This window comes from Anabrus simplex, chromosome 7 (genome assembly GCF_040414725.1).
Source record: "Anabrus simplex isolate iqAnaSimp1 chromosome 7, ASM4041472v1, whole genome shotgun sequence".
Taxonomy (NCBI): domain Eukaryota; kingdom Metazoa; phylum Arthropoda; class Insecta; order Orthoptera; family Tettigoniidae; genus Anabrus; species Anabrus simplex.
In genome coordinates this window covers 156,543,598-156,570,271 of record NC_090271.1, presented here as the reverse complement: position 1 = coordinate 156,570,271, position 26,674 = coordinate 156,543,598, and the positions used below count along the sequence as shown (strand labels likewise).

Sequence of the window (26,674 nt, the reverse complement as noted above, 5' to 3'; positions counted from 1 at the left end):
ATTTTCTAGAGGCCAATACAGAGGCTCTAGAATGGATAACATCTTTGGACATTAAAATATAATATACTTGCTTTCTTGTTTCTGTATATATATGTATGCCATACAATAAATAAAGAAATAATAATACATACTACTTTGTGTTTGTTAGCAGAGATATTAAGTGGCTAACATCACTAAGTGAGACTAAACACAATACCTCGGAACTTTCAAAATTATTGTTTCCAAACAGTCTGCATTTCACACTCATGTTGTCATTATTTTTAGACCACTAATTCAAAATATTTATTCAAATAGGGGAATGGGGATACCTTAATCCCTTCATGGTCATATGTTTCTCCCAGTTCTATAATCGATCACACGCAAAGTCACAAAGTCGTAATACATGATTATCTGAACCTGAACCAGTAACAACAACATGGTACAAATAAATGAACATAGCCACAATTCTCAACAGTGCTCGGCGGGCCTGGTACTATGAGGATTTCAACCTTTCATCTTGAATGAGTGGGGTGACGCCTTGGGAAAGCTGGGGATCGGAAGCTGCCAAACTCTTGACGAGATGCATATTGATTTCTAGAATGTAATAATTATAATTTTATATCAAGAAGTTAATTATGAGTAAAAATTACATTTTGTGAAAAGTAATGATTATAAATAATAATTACAGAAAAAGTGTTTGTTGAAAGTAATTTGATTACTTTTGCTCAATTACTTCCCAACTCTGGCTACAACCAAGCATTAGGATCATTATCTTGCCTTTAGTACCTGAAGACATCCAACAAGCACAGCATTAATTGAAAATGTTCAAAAGGACTTCACACTCTAACTTAGCCATTACAAGATTGTAAATGGGGAGCACTTTGAACACCTTATTAAATAATTTGAAATTCATTTTTTCAGTAACTGTGTAAATTGTGGAGAAAGCTAGTTAAACAAGTTAAGAATTAACCTGTTCCCATAGCAACCAAACCTCTTGCATGAAACAAATTAAATTTTGCATGTAACTAGAGAAAATAAGTCTTTCAGAAAAAAATAATGTATTTTTCCAAATCCAAGACAATGGTCTTTTTTCTTCAGAATCTCGGGTGAAAAATCATGGGTCATCTGCTGCATCCTTTCAACCCCCACCCCCGTCCCCATGCGCGCACAAAAAACTGGTTGACTATCAACATCCGCGTCTTTATTAAACATCGCTAGCTGCGGCAGTTGATTGTACAGTGCCTCTCTGTGTAACATCATTGATTCTTGTGAAATAGTGAAGAGAGAAGGATATTCTACTAGCCTCTACAAAAGAAGTTCCTCAAATCCGCAGAATGGCATCAAATCATGCGAGACTTCAAAGTCTTGTAAAGGCCACAGCTACTCAGTGGCAGAGTTATAACACATCCGCTGTACCTGATGCTTAATAAAATTAGGTCTAACAGTTTGTTAGACAGCAGGAATATTTTCATGATGGACCGTCATTTTGTAAAGACATGTGGAACAGGCATTGCTGGCAAATTTTCAACAGGTTCTCATCGATATTATGATGCTAATTTTAAGTTAACAGTTACTAACATGTGGAAATGAAGAAATGTGCAGCCGCAAGAAAATACGGCATAACTAAAGTCAATGTTTCACGTTACCATGAAGACAGAGATAGGCTAGTTAAAAGAATGTGTACTGTACAAAAATTAATGCATTCATTGGGCTGGAACAAGGATGCTTTAAAGAAGTCAAAGATGAAATTGTGAGGGATGTACATGAAAAATGCAAGGCCAGAATGTCCATACCATGGCACAATAAACTTGCTGACCTTCAACGTCCATGTCTTTATCACTAGCAGCTGAAGTCAGCCGAAGCTGACCAAAGCCAACAAGCATAGGGTAAGTGAGACGTTCTTTTAGCACCAGCTGGTTGTACCTGACATTTAGTAAAATTAACAGTTTTATAGACAGCATGAATATTTTCTTGATGGTTTATTGTATTGTAGATTCACAATGCAAAGAATTAAGGTAAGAGGGTCCACCTATTCAATACAAATTATGTAAGAATTTTTTTAATCACCACATTGTTATTTATTACATGGGACTGGTTTTGGCATAATGAATGCCATCATCAGCCAAATAGGGAAACTTATAACAACATATATAATAGAAACATAATCATGTTAGAACCTATAATTAAAATATACTAAGTAGCTTAGGGTGGATAACCATCTTATAAACAAACCCTGTTTTTTACAAGTTTGAATCTCGAAAGTCATATTTAAAACTTTTTAAAAACAAATATTGTTGTCTTTGACAATATGTTGACAATTTGTTGGTCAGATATGGTATGTTGTGACCATGATTCACTTATAAGAGTATGTATGTAAGTAACAGGGAGTTCCTTTTTAAATATTGTTTGCCATTAGAGATCAACTTGCATGAAATCTATACAACACATAGAAATTAAGGCCATGATTCACTTGTAATATTATGTATAAAAGTGCCAGAGAGTTCTTTTATGAATGTTGTTCCTCAGTGGAGATTAACTTGCGACAATTATGTGTGGCTCTGAGTTCACACTTCATTATGTAAGAATTTTTTAAATCACCACATTGTTATTTATTACATGGGACTGGTTTCGGCATAATGAATGTCATCATTTGTCTGATATATGTGCTCCTGCAGTCATTACAGTGGAATCTGTAAACACTCGATTTTTCAAAAGGATTAGAAGCGTTAATTAAATTCATGCCTATGATCCACAAAACCGGTGTCCCCATACTCTCCATCGTAAATTTTAGACCTTGACTTACTTGACTTATTTCCTATTGCTCCTCCTGGGAAAGTGGATTCTGTGGCAACAGTTTGAAGTTACAGATGTTAAAATAATTCTAAATCCAAGACAGAACCTATAAGATAAAATATGCTCGAGTTAGAGTTGGAAATGAAACAATGGGGCAAGAAAGTTTTAAGTGGAAAAGTCACCTCAGGTGAAAAGTTGTTAGTTGTAGAGTTGATGAGGAACTAACCGGCTAGTCAAACGCGCAGCGATATGGTAGAGAGGGAGGGAAGGAGCGAGATGTATTGGATTGGGAGGGTAGGGAAACGGGGTGATGGAGGGCATGCTATCAGGTGGGCACGGTGGGCGGTAGGGATGACATGCAGGCGTGTTACATCCTATCTGAAAAATTGATTGGTTTCTGGGTAATTTAACATTGTTTAATATTGCAATAAGCATGTCAAACAGGATTTTTTGTTTTTCGTTGAGATAAAAATATTGATCGAGCTGAATATAACAATTTTCAGTCATGTCCAGTAAATGGCACTTGTTTAGTATTTCATTGATATCTGTGTCTTGATCAATATCATAGAATTTATGTTTGTGGTCATGTACATGTTGGCCTACTGCAGAGAATCTTTTATATTTAATTGCGTACACATGTTCCATGTATCTGATTTTCAATGACTGGCCAGTTTGTCTGATATATGTGCTACTGCAGTCGTTACAGCAGAATCTGTATACACCCAATTTTTCAAAAGGATTAGAAGCATTAATTAAATTCGAGCCTATGATCCACAAAACCAGTGTCCCATACTCTCCATCGTAAATTTTAGACCTTGACTTACTTGACTTATTTCCTGTTGCTCCTCCTGGAGTATAGGGCTTCCGTGAAACACTTCCATCTGTTCCTATTGTTGGATAACCTCTTCACTTCGTTGGAGGTTTTTCCCACTGCTAGACATTCCTTTTCAATTATCTTTTTCCAGGTCTTCTTTGGACGTCCACGCTTTCTAGCGCCTTAGGGGTTCCAGTTGAGTGCTGGTCTTTTCAATGGCTCCAGCGGGCTTCCTTAAAGTATGTCCTATCCAACGCAATTTTCGCTCCCTTATCTGCATTTCAATTGGCTGATGATTAGTTTCTTCCCATGGATCTTCATTTGAAATAACATCCGGCCATCTTCTGTTGACTGTGATTCACGAAGACTTACAGTTGTTTAGTCATCTTCTGGGTAACTTTCCATGTTTCACAGCTGTAAAACAGAATGGACTTAACATTTGTGTTAGAAAGTTGTAGCTTAGTTTTTCTAGAAATGTTCTTGTTTCTCCGTATAGGATACAATTGAATAAAAGCACCATTTGCTTTCCTGATACGACTCTTAATGTCTTCTTCTGCTCCTCCAGTCGTAGTAACCATACTCCCAAGATATATGAAGGAGTCTACTTGTGCTATCTCTTTATCACCTATAGACAATTTATCATCAATCTTGGAATTGACCCTCATCTCCTTGGTCTTATTAATATTTATTTTAAGTCCAGCATCCTCTGCCTCCTCTTTCAACTGCTTAATCTTCTCTTCCATATCTCTGAACCATTGATCCAGTAGGCAGATGTCATCTGCGAAAACAAGGTCTTCTAACCTATCCTGTAAGCCCTACTGGATACCCCTCTTCAGACCTCAATACACTCTCCTCAGCACACTATCCAACACAAGTAGGAAAAGCGTTGGAGAAAGAATACAGCCCTGTCGAACTCCCAAGGTGACACCTATTGGTTCAGTAAGATCTCCCGTATGCAGAACCTGACATTTATAACCCTCATACATATCCTTTATAACGTTTAGAATCTTTTGTGGTATACCATATTCTTCCCAATTTTTCAAAAGAATTAGAAGCATTAATTAAATTCGAGTTATGTAAAATGTCCTTATTTCTATTGTTCGTTCTAAAGGAGATGTTAATGTTCTGTTTCTTAAATATATTCATGATTTTGTCACCTGTGGTGGAACGGCAAACTGGTAAGCATTGTGTATTTACCTTTTATTTTAAGAAACCTCAAAAATAGAATTTGGAACTCGTAAACTTTTGAAAATCATTGATTATAGTATTTCTTAATATGTTGTTTTACCATTTCATTTTTTAAACAGATCAAGATATTATTTGGAACTGTAAATGAAAATTGTAAGAATTAATTTCAAAGTGATCTTTGTATTTAAATTTTATGTAGTTGTGTTTTATTGAATTTTAAAAAGGTTGTGTATCATTTAAATTAATTTCAAGAAGCCTCAAGAGAAAAACATTCAAGGACTGAAGAATTTATGAAGAAGAAGAATTACTGAACTAAATTGTATTATCATTTTATATTCTATACATCAAAAATTGTAATTTTGAAATATGTTTGAAAAATTTTGAAGGGTCTTTATTTATGAAGCAGCCTATACCGCAAGTGTAAATTTTCGATCATGAAATTGCTGTGTTTCGTAAATGCAATTCTACTTGCATCAGCAGCTTAGGAACTGGCTATATATGGTCGTGCATTTGTACTGGTCAGAATAGCGAACTTTCCAATTGGCAAAAATGGGAATCTAGAGAAATTCGGTGTCCTATTGGTTACTTGTGATCTGTCCAATTCCGGCCTTCTGCTGGCTTCGTGTGTGTGATGCGTGGTCCATGTTTTTTCCATCCGACCACCCTTGGGGAACTTCAGCCTATCTTGGTGCTATTTCTATGCTTTTTCTGTTATGTTTGATTTTATTTAATTCATTCTAGTTTTTCAGTATTTCCTCTTTTAATGTAACTTCCATTATTTACATTCAATGTGTCGGAGTTTGCTCTAGATTCCCATCTTCACCAATTTCACCTTTCTGAATGACTGTGTTTTCGAGTCACCTGCATCTTGTTAGTGGCAATTTACTGTAATTCTGTATCATCTGTATCATCTTACTATATTAAACCTTGTGTTTTACAAATTTACTTAAGTATCTTAATTATGTCTTTATTTTGGTTTATTTGATATTGTATCTTCTGTTAATTTTAATATATTTTAGCTAAAGGGTGATTATTGTGAACCTTTTCTTCCCCATAATGTCATACCTTCTCACGGACCTCAATAGGGCTCCTTCATGTTCCACAATCCTTTCCGTAGTTGTCGTTCTTAGACCTGGTTTGATTTTGCATGTTTGATAAGTTAACCATCTTATGTCCAAACCTTAGACATGAAACGCTGCTACATAGATATTTTCCCTATTTTATTATTATTATTATTATTATTATTATTATTATTATTATTATATTTGTGTAGCCAATTTCCCTAGGTGCTACAACATTACATATATTACTATTAAAGGTGAATGGCGCAAAGATTTTAGATTTGGTTTTTCTTTAAATAAATTTGATTTAGGGTGGTGTTTAAATTTGTTAATTATGCGTTCTATAAAGATTTTGTTGTAACCATTATGGTGAGCAATATCACGTATGATATTTAACTCTTTATTGAGGTCCGACTTTGCCATAGGGACCTTAAACGTGCGGTTCACTAAGCTATTATAAGTGACGCGTTTATGGTTGAGAGGGTGCGTGGAGTCGTGTTTGATTGTTGTAGTGGTGTGGGTGGGTTTCCTGTAGATTTTATACGTGAAAGAGGAGGGGAGCCGGGTAATAGTTAAATCTAAGAAATTGATAGAACTGTTAACTTCAGATTCTAATGTAAATTTGATGTCCGGATCAATATTATTAAGATTAGTTAAAGTAGTAGCTGCATCAGTGGCACGTTCATAATGTATCGTCTACGTATTGAGACCAAAAGTGTATATTATTAAATTTTGCGTCTTTATCTATTTTCGTATGTTCTAAGAAGTCCAAGTATAATTCAGCTAATATGCCGGAAGCCAGTAACCCCATAGCTAGACCATCTTGTTTGTACACTGTATAGTGAAAATAGTTATTGTTATTGTTAATTAACAACTTCAAGATGGATATGAAATCGGTTATTTCTTATTTGCTTAATTGACTATTGGTATTTAAATTCCTAGTAATAATATGTATGAGTTTTTCTGTTTTTTTACTCGTATATAAATTAGTGATATCGAAAGAATGTTTGGAATGGTACGATTGGAGTTTGAAGTTGTCTAGTTGTTTGATAAGTTCTAAAGTATTCTTAATAAATTTGTTTGAACGGAATGTATAATATTTTTTGAGAAATTGTTGAATATAGGGGACTAGGTCTAAAATTTGCCTCCCATAATTCCAACCCCTCGTCCACGTCATGGGAGGTGGGCAACGGCAGGAAGTAAGGGATTGCCTGCAGGGGTGATGTACAGCGGGGACTGTGTGTGCCCCATGACCGTTACGGTAGCTGTGAAGGCCCTACAGGAACCCTGAAAAGTGACGGCTAATGGGGCTCTGTTGAAGTCCTCAATGGCAGATGCAGCGGAAAAAGAGACTTTTGGAACGGCAAAGCTGGCAGACGAGGCAACCCTCTTCCTGTGGGGTTTAAAGAAACAAGGGGAACCACTGCCTTGTGGTGAAGAGGGATCTCCAAAGGCTAAGGGAGACAACCCCTACAGAAAACAGCAGGATTGGAGGCTTAGGTGGCAGTCCCATCACCAAACTCGGGTTGCTGCGGACTAATAACTCGCATAGCCTTAAATATAAACTATTAAAGAAACCGAAGTGAAACACAACCGGATGGATAATAAGTTGATGACTTTTGGCATGAAACGGAAATTGAGAATAGGTTTTTGGAATATCAGAACCCTGAGAGAGAGCAGTAAATTGAAGCAAGTGGCTAAAGTGATGGAGAAATACAGGCTGGATATCCTTGGATTAAGTGAAGTACGGTGGCCAGACATTGGAGAAATATAGACTCTTAATAGGTGCTCATACCTGTATTCTGGGCAAATGGGGGAGGATGCAGAACATAGAGAAGGTGTAGGATTGCTATTGAATGAAACTGCAAAGAGGAGCCTCCTTGATTGGAAACCCATCTCAGAAAGACTGATGACAACTCGATTCAAGACCCGGGTTCGCAATGTGACCGTGATCCAGTGTTATGCTCCCACAGAAATATCAGAAATTGAAAAAAAGGAAGAATTCTACTGCCAGCTAAAATGAGACTATTAAGAGAGTGGGAAAGAGGAATATTATTATTATTATTATTATGATGGGGGATTTAAATGCAAAGGTTGGTCCTAACAATGAGGGGCTGGAACAAATTATGGGAGTGCATGGAGTTGGTAACTGTAACAAAAATGGGGAGCTTTTCATTGATTTCGGTGCTAGCCATGATTTGGTAGTGGGTGGCACTTTATTCCTCATAAATGATGCCATAAGATTACATGGATGTCGCCAGATCAGGTTACAGAAAACCAGATAGACCACATCGCCATAAGTAGAAAGTTTAGAAGAACAATGACTGATGTTAGAAATAAAAAAGGGGCAGATTTTGGAAGTGATCATCACCTGGCAGTTGCAGAGTTTAGAATGGAAATTGTGGCAAGTGGAAGGAAATTTGAAAGGCGAAACAAGAAATTTGATTTAGGTAAATTGCAAGATGAAAGGAAAAGGAAAGAATTCCAGATAGAATTAAGAAATATCTTTGAAGCTCTTGCTGTTGAACCAGAACTTATGATGGATGTTGAATTATCATGGAAGAAAGTCAAGGGCACATATTTAGAAGTTAGTGGAAGGTGCTTGGATTTCACAATTATCTCAAGAAGGAATGGATGTCTGATGATAATTGGAAAAAGAATAGAGGCTAGGAAGCTAGTTAAGGCAAATATTAACAAGTATAAAACAAGACAACAGAAAGCCACAGCACAAAAGGAATATGTGGAAGCTGATAGGAGTGTGAAGAAAAGCATAAGAAAAGATCATATACAGTGGGTAGATGAACAAGCATGAATGGCAGAAGAGGCATCAACAAGGGGAGATGCTAAGGAATTATATAGTATCACAAAGAAATAGTCAAGGAGAGGATTTATCAGGAATAAACCCGTTAAAAATAAAGAGAGGTGAACTACTGACCACCTGGGAAGAACAGTTACAGAGATGGATGGAACATTTCTCAGAGTTGCTCAATAGAGATATAGAACAGAATGGTAACCAACAAATGGAAACAGTAGATAGTGACCCAAGAATAGTTTTACACATCCTCCAACCTGTTCAGAAATAGAGAAGGCCTTGAAACAGATAAGAACTGGAATAGCACCAGGTATGGATAATATTGTGCCAAAAATACTTAAAGCAGTTAAAGCAGATATTGAGACCTCGGCAAAATTATTGCAACCCCTGTTGGAAAGGATCTGGAATGATGAAAAGCTACCAGCTAAATGGAAGAAAGGCCTGATTGTTAAGATACCAAAGAAAGGGGATATTAGTATAATTGGAGGGGAATCACATTGTTGTCGGTACCAAGTAAGGTGCTTTCAAGGATGTTGTGGAATTGCACCTTAGAAAGGAACAGGCTGGTTTTCGTAAACACCGTAGCTGTGTTGATCTCATAAACACTCTGAGAATCACCTTGGAAAAAAGTGCAGAATGGCAGAACACCCTATACTTGACTCTCATTGATTTTGTAAGGCCTTCAGCTCTGTAAATAGAAGAGTTATGTGGCAAACACTTGAAGAATATGGTATACAACAAAAGATTCTAGATATTATAAAGGACATATACGAGGGTTATAAATGTCAGGTTCTGCATACGGGAGATCTTAGTGAACCAATAGGTTTCACCTTGGGAGTTCGACAGGGCTGTATTCTTTCTCCAATGCTTTTCCTACTTGTGTTGGTTAGTGTGCTGAGGAGAGTGTATTGAGGTCGGAAAAGGGGGATCCAGTAGGGGTTACAAGATAGGTTAGAAGACCTTGTTTATGAAGATGACATCTGTCTACTGGCTCAATGGTTCAGAGATATGGAAGAGAAGATTAAGCAGTTGAAAGAGGAGGCAGAGGATGCTGGACTTAAAATAAATATTAATAAGATCAAGGAGATGAGGGTCAATTCCAAGATTGATGATAAATTGTCTATAGGTGATAAAGAGATAGCACAAGTAGACTCCTTCATATATCTTGGGAGTATGGTTACTACAACTGGAGGAGCAGAAGACATTAAGAGTCGTATCAGGAAAGCAAATTGTGCTTTTATTCAATTGTATCCGATACGGAGAAACAGGAACATTTCTAGAAAAACTAAGCTATGACTTTCTAAGAGAAATGTTAAGTACATTCTGCTTTACAGCTGTGAAATGTGGAAAGTTACCCAGAAGATGACTAAACAACTGTAAGTCTTTGTGAATCACAGTCTAAGACATATCATCAACAGAAGATGGCCGGATGTTATTTCAAATTAAGATCTATGGGAAGAAACTAATCAGCAGCCAATTGAAATGCAGATAAGGGAGTGAAAATTGCGTTGGATAGGACATACTTTAAGGAAGCCCGCTGGAGCCATTGAAAAGACCAGCGCTCAACTGGAACCCCCAAGGCGCTAGAAAGCGCGGACGTCCGAAGAAGACCTGGAAAACGACGATCGAAAAGGAACGTCTAGCAGTGGGTAAAACTTGCAACGAAGTGAAAAGGTTAGCCAACAATAGAAACAGATGGAAGTGTTTCACGGAAGCCCTATGCTCCAGGTGGAGCAACAGGAAATAAGTCAAGTAAGTCAAGGTCTAAAATTTACGATGGAGAGTATGGGGACACCAGTTTTGTGGATCATAGGCTCGAATTTAATTAATGCTTCTAATCCTTTTGAAAAATTGGGTGTATACAGATTCTGCTGTAATGGCTGCAGCAGCACATATATCAGACAAACTGGCCAGTCATTTAAAATCAGATACATGGAACATGTGAACGCAATTAAATATAAAAGATTCTCTGCAGTAGGCCAACATGTACATGACCACAAACATAAATTCTATGATATTGATCAAGTCACAGATATCATTGAAATACTAAACAAGTGCCATTTACTGGACATGACTGAAAATTGTTATATTCAGCTCGATCAATATTTTTATCTCAACGAAAAACAAAAAATCCTGTTTGACATGCTTATTGCAATATTAAACAATGTTAAATTACCCAGAAACCAATCAATTTTTCAGATAGGATGTAACACGCTTGCATGTCATCCCTATCGCCCACCGTGCTTACCTGATAGCATGTCCTTCATCACCCCGTTTCCCCCCCTCCCAATCCAATACATCTCACCCCTTCCCTCCCTCTCTACCATATCGCTGCGCATTTGACTAGCCGGTTAGTTCCTCATCAACTCTACAACTAACAACTTGTCACCTGAGGTGACTTTTCCATTTAAAGCTTTCTTGCCCCATTTCTTTATTTCCAACTCTAACTGCAGCATATTTTATCTTATAGGTTCCATCTTGGATCGAGAACTAATTTAACATCTGTAACATCAAACTGTTGCCATGGAATCCACTTTCCCAGCAATATTACTACACCACATTAATGAAGTGTGAACTCAGAGCCACACATAATTGTTGCAAGTTAATCTCCACTGATGAACAACATTCATAAAAGAACTCTCTGACACTTTTATACATAATATTACGAGTGAATTATGGCTATAATTTCTATGTGCTAGATAGATTCCATGCAAGTTGATCTCTAATGATGAACAATATTTAAAAAGGAACTCCCTGTTAGTTACATACATACTCTTACAAGTGAATCATCGTCACAACATACCATATCTGACCAACAAATTGTCACCACATTGTCAAAGACAACAATATTGGTTTTTGAAAAGTTTTTAATTCTTTTAATATATGACTTTCAAGTTTCAAACTTGTAAAAAACAATTATATGACATTCAGGTTTTATACTTGTAAAAAACAGGGTTTGTTTATAATATAGATAACCACCCTAAGCTACTAGTATATTTTAAGTATAGGGTCTAACATGATTATGTTTCTATTATATATGCCATTGTAAGTTTCCCTACTTGGCTGATGATGGCTTTCATTATGCCAAAACTGGTCTCATGTACTAAATAACAATGTGGTGATTTTAAAAATTCCTACATAATTTGTATTTCCTTAATTTCCTTAATTCTTTGCATTGTGAATCTTGATTCAGTATGGAAAAAACAATGAAACTCTTGACATTGAGTATTGTAGAGACACATGGAACAAGTATTGCCGGCAAATTTTCAACGGGTTCTCTTCAATATTATGATTACAATATTTGAAGATAATGGTTATTAAACTCGCAGATATAGAGAATAATTAGGCATCTGCAAGAAAATATGGCATAACTAAACCTGACGTTCGGCGTTGGTGTGCAGACAAAAATAGTCTAAAAGTGCATACTGTACAAGAAAGATATTCGTATGATTTCACAAAGTAATTTTTAGACCTGATTTAAGTTTTTGGAAGGAAACAGTTGTGGTCATCTTGGATTTGGAGAAATATGGTAATAGATTACTTTCAAAATTTTTTTGATGATATCGCACACTGTAGAATAATAGCTGAAAATTTTGTTTAATATTTTGTAAAATATTCCTCTCAAAATATTGAATTTGATGTGTGCAAGGACTTTTCTTTAAATGAGTTAATTTTAATTTTATGTGTTCCTTATGAAAAGCCATAGAAAGATAGGATCATAAGAAGAAATACATAACATGATAAACACGACAGGTCAGCATCGAAAGAGGGAGCAACAAAAAGAGGATGCATATATAAATATGAAAATATGAAAATATGAAAAGGAAAAGGCGGTATTTACCACATGTATTCATGTTTATATTTTGTCTTCTTCTTTACCTGTGTGTATCTCAGTTCTCTTATCCCACTCCTCCCATATCAAGACTGAATATCCGTTGAGATGGCTCCTCAATGAGAGTTGTTCCTTGCTTTTGTGATGAGGCTGGGAAGCTGAAATGAGCTTGTTGAGGTCTGAGAAGTAATTGATGTAGTAGATCTGGGGTTGATGATCCTGTTATTTGGTCTTACTTATGTTCCTATCTTTCTATATATGCCTGGTCTCTTCTGTTTTCTTTTCAAAATTCACGAGCACAGGTAGGTATACAGCAACAGTAGGAGAGACTAGAGCTGAGGATCTAATGATTGTAACCTTAATTAAAATTCAGTCCTGACATTTATCTGATGTGAAAATGACAAAAACTATCTACAGGACTCCCAATGGTGGAACTTGAATCCATCACTTATATTAACATTAGGTAACTGCTCCTTTTTTCCTTTTTCTTATCTTGCTGGTCTTCCCCTTCCCTCTAACTCACAACAGCATCTACTTGTCAAAAATGACCACTAACATTCTTATTCTATCCTCTACTGATGAAGGCTGCGGCTGAAAATTTGGATCCATTTCTTTCTTTTAGGTGTACCCTATCTCCACATGCATACCCATCTGTATCCTACACTGATATATATGTAAGTTGTTCCAGCTAGTTTTCTTACATGAGTGGTGGTGGTGGTTGTTTTTATTTTAAGAGGATGTACAACTAGATAATCACCCTCTCTGACAAATTAAGTGGAAAAAAATTAAAGTAAAATAAAATAATTTATTCAACACAGGGATTTCAAAATGAGTTACAAAACAAAATAAAAAATAATGTATTAATCTGAAAAGGTCTCAAATAGATCAAAAGGGAATGCAAGTTCCCTGAGTAACAGAACACTTGAAATTTACATACCCTTGATTAATCCACTCTCAAACATAAAGCAAATGGCAAGATCAGCAATAGTCCCATCATCAGCTATTATTAGTTCGAGTGTCTCCTGCAGGTCAAGTTTCTGTCTTAGGCCAGAGAGATTGACACACTCTGCGAGGATGTGAAATCAGCACCACAAAAACACACTGGGGAATCTTCCTTTTTAGGAGGCAAGAGTGCGTAGATCTTCCAAGATCTATCCTCAGCCTACACAAAACTATGGCCTCTCTCCATGAACTCTGGAAAGAGGACTGCCACATTGTAGTTGTCTTCCTAATTGCTCTCAGCTTGTTGGGAATTTGGATAGTTAGCCACTCGGAATCCCAGGACGCCAGGATGGTTCAACATAGCTGAGAACAAATATCCCTGGCAGGTACATTCACAGGTCTAGGAGGTAAAAGTACCGTTTCCTTTGCAGCACCATTCACAAGTTAACTTCCTGCAATCCAATGTGGCTTGGGAGCCATGCGAAAGTGATTCTGGTGTCAGCATCGCACAACCTGGCTAGAAGGTCATGAATCTGCTGTACCAGTGCATGTTGCAGGGAACAAAATTCAATAAACTCCAGAGAACTTAATGAAACGGTACACACGAGAAAGTGGCCTCTTTCGTCACGGAGTGCAAACTGCAGAGCTTCTGAGATGGCGAAAAGCTCTGCAGTATACACACTACAGACACTAGGAAGTGAGATCTTCATTCTAACATTATCGGTGACAAAAGAGCAACCCATATTTTCTCTGTTTACAGAACCATCTGTGAAGACATGTCTTGCAGACAGATACTGGTAAATGAAGTCCTGGAAATACCTCCGATGAACAGAGGCATCTGTGTTCCCTTTGGATCCATGGAGTAGATGTAGTCATATATTCAGTCATGGAACTAACCATAGATGTACCTTGATAGAAGTCGCCTTAACACAACCACCTATAGCCACAACTAACTCACGACACAAGCTATCTACGTATACAGACAAAAAATATGTTCCACCTATCAATACTTTATTTATTATAAACGGATTCACATCAGTACCGGTTTTGGCCTTACATGGCCATCATCAGCTGGTATATTACAATATTGTGGCCATCAGACATATGTCACAAATGTTATTATGATTAGATCATCCGGATGTCTAATGGGGTTAAAATTAAAATATATTGTAGTAATGTTTTGTCAATGTGGGGTTAAAATGGTATCTATGATCAAAAAACATTACTACAATATATTTTAATTTTAACCATCCAGGTGTTCTAATCATAATAACATCTTTGTGACATATGTCTAATGGCTACAATATTGTAATATACCAGAATGGCTACAATATTGTAATATACCAGCTGATGATGGCACAGAAGGCTGAAACCGGTACTGATGTGAATCCATTTATAATAAATAAAGTATTGATAGGTGGAACACATTTCTTGTCTGTATACATGCATCCAATCAATACAGAAATGAAACTTATAAATAATAATACAAGCTATCTATTCAAAACCCAATCGGTTGTGTGGCATTCGACTGATTTAGGTACCTCTGGTGGTAGTGGGTACAAAAAATGCATTAATAGCTTGGATGTAGCGGCATTTCACAAATTTTGGCAGCGTACGTGAGGAGTAACTGCTTGCCTCCGTATTCATAAAGAAGGAAATCCATTTTCAGTGAGTAGGCTGGGTATGGGTCTGGTACAGAAAGCTCCCATAGCTAGCCTAACTCCACTATGGTGAACACTGTCTAAAAGGATCTTCATAGATCTTGATGCTTAACCATAAGCTGCACTACCCTAGTCCATTTTAGAGAGGACAGTTGCCATGGAGAAACGTAGTGGCGCGGCATGGTCAGCCCCTCACAAGGTGCCGCTGAGAAACTTAAGCATGTTAAGTTTCTTCATGTTCGCAACCTTCAGCTGATAGATGTAGGGCTGCCATATTAGTCTCTTATCAAACTGGAGACCCAGGAACCTGCAGGTTTCTACTACTGGTATGATACCATTTCATAAGCAGAGCTCTGGTTCAGAATGCACAAGCCGACATTGACAGAAATGTATAACTGAGGTTTTCACCACTGAAAATCAAAAAAAATTATGTTGCAGGGCCCATCTGTTGACTTGGTTAATAGCTTGTTGTAGCTGTCTTTCAGCAAGCACCTTCCTTCCAGGGCTGTAATGTAGAACTAAATTGTCTACATACAGCAATGAAACAACTGCGGGCCCAGCAGTGGCAACTATGCCGTTGATGGTGATTTGCGAACAGTGTAGCACACCATACAGATCCCTGCAATACTCCATTTCCTTGAACATAATATTGAGAAAATGCATCCCCTACTCGGACTCAAAAGAGCTGGACGGATATGAAGTTCTCAATAAACGTTGGCAAATTTACCCAAAATCCACACTAGTGGTGGTGATTATAGTTTTAAGGGAAAGTACAACTAGGCAACCATCCTCTATTAACACTAATCAGAGGGGAAAACTGGAACGGGTCCAACAGTTGGAAAAATGAAGGTATCGAACAAAGAAAGACAAAACTTAAAGATTCCCTAGGCCTAAATCCTTAATATCATTGGGGTCAGAAAAGAACAAATGCTGACCAAGGGAGCTCGGATAGGATAGATGAAAGTAAGGAACTTGGCACATGTAAGTGTAAAATATTAGTATGTGGGTAGCTTTTTATTTTCAGTATTTCGTCGCCATAAGACCTATCTGTGTCGGTGCGACGTAAAGCCCTTAGCAAAAAAAAAAAATTATTTTCAGTATAACATGTTTAATCTTATCATTTTTACATGTTTTCTACTTCAAGACCAGCAGTGAAATATGTAGCATCAATGTGTTTGTTCCCCCTCCCACTCCATACCTTCCATGTTCACTTTCTCAATGGAACAGTCATCTAAGATGCTATCTAACCAGAAGGCTCTTTTCTGACTGCCACTTCACTGATAACGTGTGCAGACGTTAATAAAGCTGGAAAAGAATAAGAAACAGAAAGTTTGACTAAAAATTTAGCCATTCAAATAATATAAGTTTTGACATTCTGCCATCTAAAATTTTAATATAGAAAAGAAATGTTGTATAGGGTTTCTTCCTCTTTGGTTCCATCACTGACTGCCCCCTGGGAATGAAGCTTGAATATTCCTGATTGGAATATTACATTACTGAGTAGAATAGCGAACCTTTTAGCTTGGGTCAGCTCATGCAAAGTCTTTCCGTGAGTTACAACACGTAACTCAAGCTCTTTGTTGCGCTCTTCAATGACGATTATTGCCTTGCGCATACTTGCCACATCCTGTAAAGAATTAGAAGGAAAAAAAATTATCAGAGATAATCAAATTATTACAATGTATACACATATATTGAGTACACCATATTTTCAAGTTGATACGTTTGTGGAGGAAATATTTTTTTTGGAATTTCATGTAATGATAAAAGCAGAAACAGAAGTACCGGGCATCAGTGTTGCATATTCCAAATCTTGCACTATAGGAATATGTTATAACTTGTCAATGTTTGTATCAGCCAACCTTTCAAGGCTCATTGGTGGTATTTCTATCACAACTAGAGATTCAGCTCTGTGGAAATAATGCCTACTAGATGAATGAAGAAACTTTACTGTTGTCAGTATGTGAGTGGATTGTGGCAGCATGGAACCTCATAGCAGAAGAAATGTTCTCTAAAACCTACAAATTGATATTCATCACCAATGAAACAGATGGGACTCAATACACTGTGACTTGCATCATCTGAGAGGTAAAACTTGAGAGAGAGTAACAAATCAAGCAATGAACAGAAAATGTTATTAAAATTTGCCAATGCTGTTTTTGTTTTTTCTGGAGGAGGTGTGGGAAAGAAGGGCACAAGCTAGTAAACTGCTGTAGTCACTTAACTCCCAACCTAAATGTCTTGGGTTTGAATCTCAGGGATTTTGGGAATGGTCATAGTGCAGGTGGCAGGAAGGGCATCTAGTCTTAAAATTCCAGCCAAGAATTAAAATTGAGCCTGGATGCACTGACAACCCCAAAAGCCAATAGGTTAAGACTGATGGGCCTTGGCCTAATAAGCAATCGTAAGGCCTGAAGATTGTGGAAGTGATAGATGGTCATTGCAATGAATCCTCTTGGCTGTTATTCTCAGCCATTTACTGGACATTACTGAAAATTGCTATATTCTGCTCGATCAATATTTTTATCCCAATGATACATCCAAAAAACTGAACATCCTGTTTGACATGCTTATTGCAATATTAAACAATGTTAAATTACCCCAAAAACCAATCAATTTTTCAGATAGGATGTAACACGCTTGCATGTTATCCCTATCGCCCCCTGTGCCCACCTGATCGCATGCCCTCCGAACCCCGTTTCCCTCCCTCTCTACCATATCGCTGCGCATTTGACTAGCCGGTTAGTTCCTTATCAACTCTACAACTAACAACTTGTCACCTGAGGTGAGTTTTCCACTTAAAGCTTTCTAGACCGGGGCCACCATCTCACCATTAGATAGTTCCTCAACTGTAATCACATAGGCTGGGTGGAACTTGAACTAGTCCTCAGGTCCAAGTAAAAATCCCTGACCAGGTTGGAAATTGAAAGGAAGTAGACTAATATTGCTACTTATGGTAGGTAGTCAAATAAACAATGACAATAAGTATGGTCTTATTTCTAAATATGCTTATATGCAATGTGGACAATAGCTGGCAGAAAGATAACAGAAGCCATGGAATGCAATGTTATAGATGAACTTCCTTCTATATCACAGAATGAATCCCTTCCAATCTCATTACTGTCACTGCATAATGAATTGAACTGCTCTTGTTGCTATCAGTGATGATAAACCTTTCCATAACATCATCTGTTGGCTCACCAGCTGCCACATCTGGTCGTCTTGCATGTCGCGTCGAATGCAATTCTTTCAGTTATCTGTGGTTGTTAATTTACCTGTCTTTCTAAACTGTGTCCACACTTTATGGATGGAACTGACATAACTCTGCACTTGGTTTCCTGACCTCTTTCACTGCTAAATTTGGATTCTATTTACTTAATTTATTGAATACGGTCACAGCAGTTTTCCTCTTACATGCTTCATGACACCTGATGGTCCTACCTCTTACTCCATTTCATTCACACTGAATACTATTCAAAGAGATACTGACTCACTGACTGCCAATGCAGGATGTGACACTTTACCTTCACGCTGTACAGCTTGGGGCTTCCCCGCACTGCAAGGAGACTTCCCATATTACACCATGCCTTATGCCGTCATAGTCAGGAGTCATTTCCTGCAAGGACGTTATCGAGTGTCCAGTGTGTGTGCGTGTGTGTTTTAATGCCAAAATACAATAAAAGTGCTAAAAGTGCGCTTTTAAGAGACTGCGGACTGCTAAATTACACTACAGACGGCAAAGTTTTTACTTGTGAATTATACAATAAACAAATTGTGTGTGAGATAAAGTTTCAACTGAGACAATATTCAAATAGGAATCAACATCTTGCAGCTGAAAAGAAACAAAGCACCTCAAAGCAAATGTTATTGGCACAACAAACCTCCTCTTTATCTAATTTCAAAAGGTATTTTTTCAGTGATCTATGCTGTGCACTAATTGCAGCAAATATACTGTGGAATTCACTTAGTAATTAAACTTTCTGGAATTTGCAAGATAAATATTGTGATCATGTAATTCCAGATTAATTAACCCTAAGAAAAATCTATTTGGAGGACTGTTAAAGAAATCCAAGATAATTTGAAAGACTGTCATATATGGGGTTTGGTAGGTAAACCTACAGACTCCTGAGGGTACTACTTGGTGAATTTTCTTGCTCACAAACAGAGTCAAGAAAGCTTTTTTGATCGCTTGTAGGGGTCTTCGAGAAATGAACATACATTGTGGTTCTAATTTCAGATGCTGCGATCTGCATGCTGCGAGCTGCTTCATTTCATATGATATAAATTTCATATTGATCAATATTGACAAGTACTCGACGTTTAATTGTTTTATTCATTTGAAACAATTTTCTAATTCTAATTACAACCTTAACAAAATTTCTGAAAAACCTAACATTTTATTTCACGTAATCATTCCAGTCTATAATAAACACAATTCCAGTGCGATCAGAAACTCCAATATCCCCACCAGCCTCTCACCACCCCTACATCCCCTTCCCGCTTCCCCTCCTTCACTCCTCCTCCCTGCCTATACTCCACTGACAGCCTATGCTTCAATAATGCACTCGGTGTGGTGCACATTACTGTAGTAAAAAGACACCTATGAAGCTGTATGGGTGGGTGGGTGGGAGGGTGAAAAAGGTAAGTCTCATAACATACATTTGTTTTTAAATCTTTCCTTTTCTTCACTAAACAGCGGTTTGATTATCTTTTCTTTTTCAGACATCAGACATCAGACATCAATCCATATTGACAACTGCCTACAATCATCTACTGGGCTAATTTTTCTCCTTAGTGTAAAAGATATTGTGTTAGTGCAGTTTGTATGGGTATAATTTTGATCAGACAAGTTTGTTCAGATTGCTTATAATCACAGTTGTTCTGGTATTTTGTCGCTAAATATTTAACCACTATTCATCCAGGTTCAGACAGTTGAGGTGCTGGCCTTCTGACCCCAACTTGGCAGGTTCGATTCTGGCTCAGTCCGGTGGTATTTGAAGGTGCTCATATACATCAGCCTCGTGTTGGTAGATTTACTGGTAATTAATTATTGAAGATGTCCCTGTCAGCCAACCTTTATAAGATTGTTAAACATCACATCCTGTAAACACTTATTATAAGTTGCTGCAATTATGACTAGTTGTATTCTATGCCTACAGATTGAGAAAGCAAATATTATCTTTACACAAAACATCACACTGTATAGTAGCTGATGGATTATGGTGTTACTTTTTAAATCTTTACTACCGATATGAAAGATTTATGAACTTTTAAAGTGTTTTCCTTCATCACATGTTTTATTTGTTTTGTGCTTTTCAGTGTTTTTTTTTTAAACTGTCAATTTTGGTTCAATGTAATGGCTGAGGATGATCTCATACTAAGGTTGAAACTAGTCCCATTGATTGTTTAATAATAGAGCCAATGATTTTTTAATTAATATAGTTATATTGTCATTAATAATTGTGTATTGAATAGGTTGGTCCACTCTTACCCTATTAAACGTTGGCTGCTTCATCTCTGAAAATATTTTATTTCCATTTAATTCATATTACTTGTATTGTGCATGGGCTTTAAAGGACAGCAGAAGTTATACGGGTACAGTTACCTGAAGTAAATACCTTAATTTCCAGTACCAAGAACATGTTTGTAATTAATGCTTATAGGGAGAAACACCCAGAACTTCCATTACCACCATACCAATTCTTACCCATTAGGGTACTTGGACAAATGTTTTTCTCTTTTATGCTAATAATTTGAATGAGGATAAAGAAATTGTTTGCAGTCTAATTCCAAGTGCTTTATCAATTCAATATTCATAGAACATTTTCAAAAATGAAACGTTGTAGAAGGACTTGAGTATAATAAATGCACATTTCAAATTCTACACTAAGCAATAGAAAAACTACAAAAATATGGTTTGTCCATTCATGATTCTATTCCAATCTTTGAGAAAGTGAACTTAAGTGTGGCCCCTCTAAAATGTAAATAAATATTGAGTAAAAACTGTGCAGTGTATTACAAAGAAGACCCAATTTCAATATTTTATGCTCTGTTAACCTGTTCGGTAGGCGATGCGGTGAAATCTGCGGCTACAAGTCGCTTGCTTCGTGGGGAACGCGGATATATCCGCCAATTCAAATGTTTTTTCTCAGTTGCCTGCCTGCAGAGGTTTATGGTCCTTTTCAGCAGCGTATTCTGGATGAGTCTGCCTTCTGATATGAATTTTTTCAACGATGTTCTCCCAATACCAACGTGTCATCCATGAGTTGCAACATAAAGAACGCAGCTGACGTCCGGGCAAGAACGACCTATGGCCAAATAGCATCGCCCTGAAGCCTTAGCTCATCGCCTAATCATCCCGTGGATGTAATAATATTGCTGTAAAAGGGATTTCTAGAGATTATGACACTGAAAAGACTTCTCTGATGACATTTTATAACTGTGACTTGATTTATTATCCCCAGTCTTGAGTTCTACCTTCACGAATTGAGTGTGTGTTTACCGCCAGTTACACAACATTTTATTATCACACGCATCCATAATACAGGCTTATTTCATGATTTTCGTCCAAACTGCAGAGACCAGAGTTCTATTCGATCCTTTTTCTTACATTTTTTTCCGCTAAAATATCTATGACGAATTACTAGCCCCCACCGTTAGAGGAAGATGATTTACGGGTCATGATAAACGAAATGTTGGAATTTAGTGCGGAGAATAGTGATATTAGTGAAGTAAGTTCTGCTGAAGGGAATTCGTAAGTGACAGGAACTTAAATGGAATAAGTACTGCAGGCTTGAATATACAGCGTTCGGGCGTAGCTGATGCGAATGTTCAGCAGTCGCTAAAGAGACAACACGTGCTCAATTCCAGTTCAAGTAGCGATCATGACAGTGACAGTTGTGACGATAATACTGATTACAATCCAACCACTGCAAGTTCTTTGTCAACTTATACTTAAAATGGACAAAGAAAGTCCTGCTTCAATTTTAAATTCCATCGTGATGTAAAGGGAGAGTTTTTAAGGAAAACAAAACTGAGCTAAATATTTTAATTACTTGTTATGACAAGATATATGCCAGAACAGAGCTGAAGAGACAAAAGATGCCGAGCAGGAAAGCACATATAAAACCCAGTTTAGTAAGATGAAAGGAAGGAGTCAAGATCAAGACCGTGTCTGAACAAATAAGGACGAAATAAAGTTTCTTATGGCCATGATGTTGCTGCATGGGATTGTACAGAAACCTAAATTAGGACACTATTTCTCGCAATTGCTTGCTCACTACGCCTATTTTCTACAAGCTGATGACAGAGAAGGGATTTTTTCTTGCCAGATTGAGTGGCCTAGACTGTTGAGGCACTGGCCGGCCTTCTGACCCCAACTTGGCAGGTTCGATTCCAGCTCAGACTGGTAGTATTTGAAGGTGAAGATATTTGAAGGTATTATTATTATTATTATTATTATTATTATTATTACATCATTATGCCCTACTCAGGAGCATGGTTGAACTTGCCTAAGCAAGCCTTCTTTTCCTCCCAAAATCTCTGCATCCTCTCGCTGAGCTCCTTCCTTTGTTCTTCTGTCCAAGTTATAGTAGCTCTGGTGTTGGGTTTGTCTTCAAAGTGCTGATTGTCGATTTTGGTTCTGAATTTACATCTGTCCTGTACAATGTCTTCTGAGATGTTGATTTCCTGGAGATCTGTTTCAATTTCACGAAGCCAGCCGTTCTTGGTTTTAGACGAAAGGGCCAGGTTGAGAATTATTTTAGTTAGCCTGTTAGTGTTAATTCTGATAATTCTGATAATTCTCCATATCCCATGTATACAAACTGGGCCAAATTTTTTTCGCAAAATCTTCCTTTCTTGTTTCTCAATGTCTCTGGTTAAAGATCCGCCACCAATGATTAGCGTTTCCTAGGCATATAACGCTTCAGGTTTGATCACTGTATTATAGTGTCTAAGTTTTGCATTCTGAGATATTGATTTTTCATTATACCTGTTCCAAGTGATCCTGTATGCTTTCTGTAATTTGGAAATTCTTTATTTGCTTCGTGGTTTAAACTAGAGGGCTGAATAATTTCTCCCAAATATTTAAATTGGTTCACTTGAACAATTTTGCGGAATTTAGTTATCATAGGTTGTCCATCTAAGTATCGTGAGGCACCTTCCATGTACTGAGTTTTCTCATATGAAATTTGAAGTCCTGTTTTGATGGCAATTTCATGCAGTTTTTCAATGGAATGAATTGCTTCATGCCTGTTATTGGAAAGGATTGCTATGTCATCAGCAAAGGGTTTCCAAGGGTTATTCCTTTAGTTTCCTTTTCCCAGGTTACGTGCAGGTCCTGATTACTTTCTCAAGTACCAAGTTAAACAGTAACGGCGATAAACCATCCCCTTGACGGACCCCGGTGTTAACAGAAAAAGGCTCAGATATTTCGCCTAGGAATTGAACTTTTGAAGTAGTGCCATTTAATGTTTGTTTGATTAATTCTCTTGTTTTTTTATCCACTTGAAATTCTTCAAGAGTATTTAAAAGTGTTTGACAGTCTACAGAGTCATATGCTTTTCTGAAATCTACAAAAGTAATGACAGTTTGTCTGGTTTTGCGCATTTGGAGGATAGTTTTGAGATTAAGGATTTGTTCTGTACAAGATCTTCCTTTTAGGAAACCTGCCTGGTATTCACCTATTAGATGGTCTGTTTGTTTCTCAAGTCTAGTGAGCAAGGCTTTGGAAAAAATTTTGTAAGCAACTGGTATCAAGCTAATTCCTCTATAATTATTGATGTTCGTTTTATCCCCTTTCTGGTGTAGTAGATGGAGTAGCGCACATTTCCACTCTTCCAGAATTTCTCCAGTGATCCAGATGTTCTCAAGAATCGAGTGGATTTTCCGAGCTATGCTGTCACCTCCTATCTTCAGCATTTCGGCAATTATACCATCTTCCCCCGAGGCTTTATTATTTTTGAGTCCATGGATTATTTCTTTGACTTCTTCCAGTGCTGGGGGTTCTGAATCTTGATTAGATAAGGGTTTCTCAAAGGTGAGTAGGGGATTCACAGTTTAAAAGATCCTGGAAATAAACTGCTAGAAGTTTGCAGTTCTCTTGATTATTCGTTTCCAATGTCCCATCTGGGCGTTTGAAGCAAAGACCAGGTGTCTGATAATTTGATAATTCTTCTCTGAAAGTTTTGTAGAAGTTTCGTGTATTGTTTTTTTGTAAAATCTTGTTCAATTTCTACCAATCTGTAGTGTTCCTATTTGCGTTTTTCAAACCTGATAATTTTTGATGTTTGTTTCTTTATTTTGGTGAATTCCTGCCAGGTTTGTTCAGTTTTATGAGAATTCCATTTCTGCCAGGCTTTAGTTCTAAAGTTTATGGCCTTGTCACAGGTTTCATTCCACCACCTATGTTTGCGTTTCCTGGGTGGCGTGCCAACATTTCGAGAAGCCTTCAAAAAGTATGTCTTTGAGTTCTAACCAGTTCGAAGGATTGTGAGTAGGAATACTTTCAAGGAAAGTACTAGTGTTCTGTTTAATAAATTCTGGATCAACACACAGGTTTTTTGTTATTCTGGGTTTGGACCTGTTTGGTTGAAATTTGATCTTGATTAAGGATAGATGGTGGTCAGAGTCAATGATCCCTTTTTTAACTTTAACATTCATAATTTCTTTTTGATTTTTCTTGAAAATAGCCACATGATCTAGTTGAAATTCTCCCAAGTGAAAATTTGGGAATCTCCAGGTGGTTTTCTTGTGTGGAAGTGCCCGGAAATGTGTTGACATTAATTTGAGATAAATTTTTTTGCAAAAATCAATTAATCTTTCTCCATTTTTATTAGTTCTATTGTGCGCTGGGTATAGTCCTACAATGGTCCTGAATTTCTTTTCTCTACCAATTTGGGCATTGAAATCTCCGAATAGAATTTTTATGTGATGATTTGGAATTGTGGCTGTAGTTTCTTCTAGCAGTTTCCAGAAGTCTTCCACCATTTGTGGATCTTTTTGATTGTAGTTATTGGTGGGTGCATGTGCATTAATTAATGTACAAGCTTTGTTTTCTGATTTAATGGATAGTGTTGGAAATCTTTCAGAAGGCGAAGAAAAGTTAAGTACTGAGTTTACAATGTTTCTTCTTACAGCGAATCCTGTGCCAAATTTTATGGTCTCTTATGTAGGGAGATCGCTGGCTTGCCTTTGTAAATTCTATAATTTACTGAGTCACATGGGCGCCCGCAAGGGGGGCGGGGAAGGGGGGCACTTGCCCCCCCCCCTGGAATTCTAAACATGTTGATGTTCAATTGTTGAATATCATACCAGATTATTTCATTAACTGAAATTACTGACAGTCATCTAGCATATGTTATAACTGGAAGTTTCTGTAAACAATTTAATGTTGATGACGTTATATTGGTTTTTATATTCAAGAAAATTGTTAATGTGCCCCCCCCCTTGGAAAAGATCCTGCGGGTGCCCATGCGGTGAGTCAAAATGATTTTCATCCGTGTATCTGGTTGTCTGAAGTGCTAACATTTGGATGTTTAAGTTATCTAACATGTCTGTTAATTGTTTTAACTTCCCAGTTTTCTGAAGTGTGTTGATGTTTAGACAACCAAAGAAAGTTGTGCATTTTGGGCGAAGAGATTTGGGAAGCTCCGATACATTACTGCATGATGTTCTCGGTCCCCCAGACTACAATGACCGAGAAAAACTAGTATGTCTACTAGGGCCAGGGGTAGTTATATTGTAGGTTGATTCCATCATGCTATCAAGTTAAAAGTATTGGGGACATCAATCTATGTCGGTGTCATGGTTACAACTGAAGTAGTGAGCTTCAGAGGTTGTTGAAGATGTTCGCGAGCTGTGTCTGTTTTTGGTCTGTGAGAGGTTTTTTATTTCCCTCAAACCCTCTGGATGGATGGATGGATGGATGGATCACTCACTCACTCACTCACTCACTCACTCACTCACTCACTCACTCACTCACTCACTCACTCACTCACTCACTCACTCACTCACTCACTCACTCACTCACTCACTCACTCACTCACTCACTCACTCACTCACTCACTCACTCACTCACTCACTCACTCACTCACTCACTCACTCACTCACTCACTCACTCACTCACTCACTCACTCACTCACTCACTCACTCACTCACTCACTCACTCACTCACTCACTCACTCACTCACTCACTCACTCACTCACTCACTCACTCACTCACTCACTCACTCACTCACTCACTCACTCACTCACTCACTCACTCACTCACTCACTCACTCACTCACTCACTCACTCACTCACTCACTCACTCACTCACTCACTCACTCACTCACTCACTCACTCACTCACTCACTCACTCACTCACTCACTCACTCACTCACTCACTCACTCACTCACTCACTCACTCACTCACTCACTCACTCACTCACTCACTCACTCACTCACTCACTCACTCACTCACTCACTCACTCACTCACTCACTCACTCACTCACTCACTCACTCACTCACTCACTCACTCACTCACTCACTCACTCACTCACTCACTCACTCACTCACTCACTCACTCACTCACTCACTCACTCACTCAC

The 26,674-nt window shown here is 37.6% G+C and overlaps 1 protein-coding gene across 1 annotated transcript in view; it reads right to left on the bottom strand.

The window, feature by feature from the left end:
• The window catches only part of LOC136877387 (putative leucine-rich repeat-containing protein DDB_G0290503), a 199,999-nt gene that overhangs the window by 110,315 nt on the left and 63,010 nt on the right, over positions 1-26,674 (bottom strand). The window contains exon 5 of the mRNA XM_067151385.2: positions 16,597-16,709. Within this exon, the coding sequence (XP_067007486.2) occupies positions 16,597-16,709 (113 nt within the window). The remainder of the gene's footprint in view (positions 1-16,596; positions 16,710-26,674) is intronic.